The 6000-nt window shown below is 53.9% G+C and overlaps 1 protein-coding gene across 2 annotated transcripts in view; it reads left to right on the top strand.

Moving 5' to 3' along the window:
* The first annotated feature begins 1282 nt into the window (after nt 1-1282).
* Nucleotides 1283-6000, top strand: part of FAM91A1 (family with sequence similarity 91 member A1) — a 49982-nt gene continuing 45264 nt past the window's right edge. For both annotated transcript variants that reach the window (XM_073679844.1, XM_073679843.1), the window contains exons 1-2: nt 1283-1523; nt 4043-4127. In XM_073679844.1, coding sequence (XP_073535945.1) covers nt 1452-1523; nt 4043-4127 — 157 coding nt within the window. In that variant the 5' untranslated portion in view covers nt 1283-1451. The remainder of the gene's footprint in view (nt 1524-4042; nt 4128-6000) is intronic.

Here is a 6000-nt window from a genome sequence, read left to right as displayed (position 1 = left end):
GACAGTTGGTGCTCAGAAAGTTCTATGGAGAACTATAACGGCAGGAGAACTTGCAGCAGAATGTCTGTGTCTGCCTTTAGAGCCTCCTCCTTTTGGTAGCTACTGGAAACACCCCAAGTCCTGCTTGGAGGCAGCATGTGCGGTCAATTCGGGCAGAGCTATTGAGCTCAGTGATTGGCAGCAGCGCTGTCTACATGACATCAGCACTTTAGACAATAACAGACACCGGAAGCAGACTCAGCACCGGATCCGGGGAGGGTGAGTAAAGTACAGTGTGGTTTTTTTTTTTAAATCAAACTACAGCTGGAAATCCCCTTTAAGGAGGCCGCCAAGCTGAGACTTATTGACCGTGAAAATGTTCCTTGGAAAATAAAACTAAGCAAATAGCATGTTGGCAGAGGAAGAAAGCAGGGTCTCTCGTGCCGCTCGTTCTCTTACTTTGTGCTGTCTACAGAAGAACGGAAGTCATGCTGAAGAAAGTAAGAGGTCTGAATGGACGGAGGACAAAAAGCAATGGGGGAGATATGTCATTATTGGGCTCAGGATATTCCTTTGTTTTTGGTGAACACACGAACAAGGAAGCGATGTAGAAATGGGGCTGCGTCTGGTCCTCCGCAACTTTGGGAGCGTATAATCCCCCCATGATCCCAAAGATAAGTGGTGCATGAAGGTTCAAGAAAGGTTCCGCCATTTTAGGCCACCCGATATAAGTATATGGTTCTGCACATTGAATGGCGGTTGGCCACCTTCAAACGCCCACTCATCCCACTGAGGCGGCTGAATTCCACTTGGATCTGAAATGACTCCAGATAGAAGACTTTATTATCTCAGAACTATGAAAACAAGAAAAACATGTTCTATGGAGGAAACGGCAAAATAAGAGCAACGTCGCCCTCTACAGACTGGGGAAGGAACTACAGGCTGAATAATTTCATCTTTGTATGTGTCCACACGGGGGCGCTATAGGAACCGCAATCACATGATCCCCTCCTGCCATCATTCCTCATAAACGTCTAATGCTCATTTCTGCAAGGTATATGATAACATGGTCTACAGAGGAATGTCCTCCTGCCGAGGGCCGGATTGATAATAACCTCTAACATCAACTACAGAGACGTGACATTCATCTTGGTGAAAACGATAATGAGAGCAAACAGAATGACTATAATAACATCTATGGAAAGATGGCGGCGCCCGCGGCTGCAGACGCTGACACGGAGACTGTTTTACCTCTACTGTAAAGAAATGTACGTGACGTAAATGCTGGAGTCTCCGCCCCTATAGGATGTGACGTCACGTTCGTCAATCTGGCAGCTGTCCAATGAGGAAGTAACTTGCTACCGAGAAGTTCCAGGAGGCAGAGAGGAGCAGACAGCGCACAGTGCGGACAGCCGGAGGCATGAGGCGGTGACGGGCGATGTGCGGGCTCCGCTCCGAGCTGCAGCGGCACCATGAACATTGACGTGGAATTCCACATCCGACAGAACTACCCATGGGCCAAACTACCGGCCAACGTCAAGCAGGTAATGGCCGGGTCACCAGATGCCAGAGCTGCCAGTGTGTCACATGATCCCGCTGTCACCTGCCCTCCTGCGCCACATCCAACTGCGCCGTGCCCTCCTGCGCCACATCCAGCTGCGCCGTGCCCTCCTGCGCCACATCCAGCTGCGCCGTGCCCTCCTGCGCCACATCCAGCTGCGCCGTGCCCTCCTGCGCCACATCCAGCTGCGCCGTGCCCTCCTGCGCCACATCCAACTGCGCAGTGCCCTCCTGCGCCACATCCAACTGCGCCCTCCTGCGCCCAATCCAACTGCGCCCTCCTGCGCCCAATCCAACTGCGCCCTCCTGCGCCCAATCCAACTGCGCCCTCCTGCGCCACATCCAACTGCGCCCTCCTGCGCCACATCCAACTGCGCCCTCCTGCGCCACATCCAACTGCGCCCTCCTGCGCCACATCCAACTGCGCCCTCCTGCGCCACATCCAACTGCGCCCTCCTGCGCCACATCCAACTGCGCCCTCCTGCGCCACATCCAACTGCGCCCTCCTGCGCCACATCCAACTGCGCCCTCCTGCGCCACATCCAACTGCGCCCTCCTGCGCCACATCCAACTGCGCCCTCCTGCGCCACATCCAACTGCGCCCTCCTGCGCCACATCCAACTGCGCCCTCCTGCGCCACATCCAACTGCGCCCTCCTGCGCCACATCCAACTGCGCCCTCCTGCGCCACATCCAACTGCGCCCTCCTGCGCCACATCCAACTGCGCCCTCCTGCGCCACATCCAACTGCGCCCTCCTGCGCCACATCCAACTGCGCCCTCCTGCGCCACATCCAACTGCGCCCTCCTGCGCCACATCCAACTGCGCCCTCCTGCGCCACATCCAACTGCGCCCTCCTGCGCCACATCCAACTGCGCCCTCCTGCGCCACGTCCAACTGCGCCCTCCTGCGCCACGTCCAACTGCGCCCTCCTGCGCCACGTCCAACTGCGCCCTCCTGCGCCACGTCCAACTGCGCCCTCCTGCGCCACGTCCAACTGCGCCCTCCTGCGCCACGTCCAACTGCGCCCTCCTGCGCCACGTCCAACTGCGCCCTCCTGCGCCACGTCCAACTGCGCCCTCCTGCGCCACGTCCAGCTGCGCCCTCCTGCGCCACGTCCAGCTGCGCCCTCCTGCGCCACGTCCAGCTGCGCCCTCCTGCGCCACGTCCAGCTGCGCCCTCCTGCGCCACGTCCAGCTGCGCCGTGCCCTCCTGCGCCACGTCCAGCTGCGCCGTGCCCTCCTGCGCCACGTCCAGCTGCGCCGTGCCCTCCTGCGCCACGTCCAGCTGCGCCCTCCTGCGCCACGTCCAACTGCGCCCTTCTGCGCCACGTCCAACTGCGCCCTCCTGCGCCACGTCCAACTGCGCCCTCCTGCGCCACGTCCAACTGCGCCCTCCTGCGCCACATCCAACTGCGCCCTCCTGCGCCACATCCAACTGCGCCCTCCTGCGCCACATCCAACTGCGCCCTCCTGCGCCACATCCAACTGCGCCCTCCTGCGCCACATCCAGCTGCGCCGTGCCCTCCTGCGCCACATCCAGCTGCGCCGTGCCCTCCTGCGCCACATCCAACTGCGCCGTGCCCTCCTGCGCCACATCCAACTGCGCCGTGCCCTCCTGCGCCACATCCAACTGCGCCGTGCCCTCCTGCGCCACATCCAACTGCGCCGTGCCCTCCTGCGCCACATCCAACTGCGCAGTGCCCTCCTGCGCCACATCCAACTGCGCAGTGCCCTCCTGCGCCACATCCAACTGCGCAGTGCCCTCCTGCGCCACATCCAACTGCGCAGTGCCCTCCTGCGCCACATCCAACTGCGCAGTGCCCTCCTGCGCCACATCCAACTGCGCCGTGCCCAATATCTTCCTGCGCCATGCCCCCTGCATCGTATCTTCCTGCTCCGTGCCCTCCTGCGCCATGCCCTTCTGCGCCGTACACCCTGTATCGTATCTTCCTGCACCATACCCCCGTATCGTATCTTCCTGCGCCATGCCCTCCTGCGCCGTACCCCCTGCATCATATCTCCTTGCGCCATACCTTCTTGCCCTGTGCCCTCCTGCGCCGTACCCCCTGCATCATATCTCCTTGCGCCATACCTTCCTGTGCCGTGCCCTTCTGCGCCATACTCTCCTACCACTTTACGCCCCCATGCTGCTGCGCCCTCCTGCCGTTCGGAGCCCCCGTGCTGCCGCCTTTTCCCTGCGCCAGGCTTAGCTGCTGTGCCATCCTGCGCTTTGCCCTTCTGCCAATCAGTTGTTGTTCTTTGTAGCTGCACAGGGTTACACTGGAGATGACGTATGAGGTGGTAAATGGTGACAGACGCCCGCGGGCAGTTCAGTGCACACAGAAATGTCCACTTTGCCAGAGAAGCACTACATGTCCCAGCATTTCCTGTGTCGCTCAGTGTTGTGACTGTATCTCATCCCCTCCCTTTTGTTTTTCTTGATATAAATCTCGTCCTGTGATCTGCCGCCGCCGCTGTAATTCCTGTAAATCTTCTCTTTAGAGTCTGGGAAACTCACAGAAGGAATATGAGAAGCAAGTGGTACTGTACAGCATCCGGAACCAGCTGAGATACCGCAACAACCTGGGTAAGGACATGTACCATACTATAGGGCAGTGGTCTGCAACGTGTAGTTGTCCAGCTGTTGCAGGTTGTGGATGGTACTTCAGCTGCAGTACCACATACAACCTGTGAGCAGGTGTGGCGCTCCCAATTTAATCTAAAACCAATGATACCTAGAAGAATAATTTCAGAACTTTCCACCTTTAATGTCGCACATAATCTGTACGATTCAATTGAAAAATAAACTGGAAAAATTGGAGTAAATAGCTAAAATAATGTGGTTGCATAAGTCTGCACATCCTTAAACTAATACTTTGTTGAAGCACACGAGTTTATGACAGCATTCATTATTTTTGGGTCGGAATTTATCACATGGCACATCTAGAATTTGTGTCACTCTTCCTTGCAGTAGCTCCACATCTGTCAGATTGCGGGGGCATCTTCTGTGTACAGCGCCCTCTTCAGGTCACCCACAGATTTTCGATTGGTTTCAGGTCTGGTCTCCAGCAGGCCATTCCATTACATTCATCTTCTGGTGCAGTCATTCTTTTGTTGATTTGGTGGTCGCTTAGGGTCGTCGTCATACTGAAAGGTGAAATTATTTCAGATTCAGCTTTTTAGCAGAGTCCTGAAGGTTTTGCTGCAAAATTGACTGATATTTGGAACTGTTCATAAATCTCTCCACCTTGACACGGTTTTAGCTGCTGAAAAACTGCCCCAAAGCATAATGCTGCCCCCACCATGCTACACTGTGGGTATGGTGTTCTTTTGATTATGTGCAATATTGGCTTTGTGCTACATATAACTTTTTTTTGAAGTTACGGCCAAAAGGTTCAACTTTGATCGCATCAGACCATAACACATTTTCCCACATGCTTTTGGCTTGGATGTTTTTCTTTGTAAGAATAGGCTTTCGTCTTGCCTCTGTACCCCATAGGCCGGATGTTTGAAGAATACGGGAGATAGTTGTCACATGTAGTACCCAACCAGAACTTGCCAGAAATTCTTGCAGCTTCTTTAATGTTGCTGTAGGCCTCTTGGCAGCCTATCCAACCAATTTTATTTTGTATTTTCATCATTTTTTGAGGGAAGTTCAGTTCTAGGTCACTGTTGTGTCTAATGTAAGCCACTTCTTGATGATGACTTCACAGTGTCCATATAAAATGCCTTGGAAATCGCTTGTGGGATACTCAAACTAATCGTCATCACACAGGTAGTAGCGGTCAAAAAATACAATAGCTGTTAGACGGTGTCGTTAGGGAATTTTTAAGGGAAGTATATTAGAAAATAGCTTAGATTATACCATCAAATATATAGGGAGTTAGGAGCAAAATGACTTTGTCTTGGACCAACCCTTTAGCTTCTTGTAATCCAGCAGTATCTTGGGTGTGAATCTACTTTTTAAATCTTCAGTAGGAAATCCTGGAAGAGAGAGGAAAAAATCAAGGGTAACCTGGACAGAAAAATTACTATTTCAAAAAGAACTCTGGAATCCCTAAAGTGGTAGTTTGTTGTAGGGGGTCCTATGGGAAAACAGATGCAAGCTGTAAAGATCTGATGGGCAGCTCCTCACACAAGCCATTTTGGTTGGGGGCGCTCGCACAGAAGGCATAATTCTCCAAGGTCGATGGCCTACAGATATAGAGACGTCATCTTAGAACATGGAGGCGCTAGCATCCATCATGCTAGCTCTTTGAGAAGTTCTACCCAGGTTAAGAGGTCACTGTGTAAACATACGGTCAGACAACAGAACGGCAGTAGCATACGTGAACAGACAAAGCTGCACAAGGTCCAAAAGCCTCATGGCAGAAGCAAGGGATATAATGGCCATAGACTAAGGAAATCTCTGGTACCTATCAGCAACTTAAAAGACCCAGGAAATAGTTTTACCCTCATTC

The sequence above is a fragment of the Phyllobates terribilis genome, unplaced genomic scaffold (genome assembly GCF_046119375.1).
Source record: "Phyllobates terribilis strain yellow unplaced genomic scaffold, ASM4611937v1 Scaffold_4__5_contigs__length_816908805, whole genome shotgun sequence".
Lineage (NCBI taxonomy): Eukaryota > Metazoa > Chordata > Amphibia > Anura > Dendrobatidae > Phyllobates > Phyllobates terribilis.
Note: the sequence above shows the minus strand (reverse complement) of the source record. Positions and strands in the feature narration are given on the sequence as shown.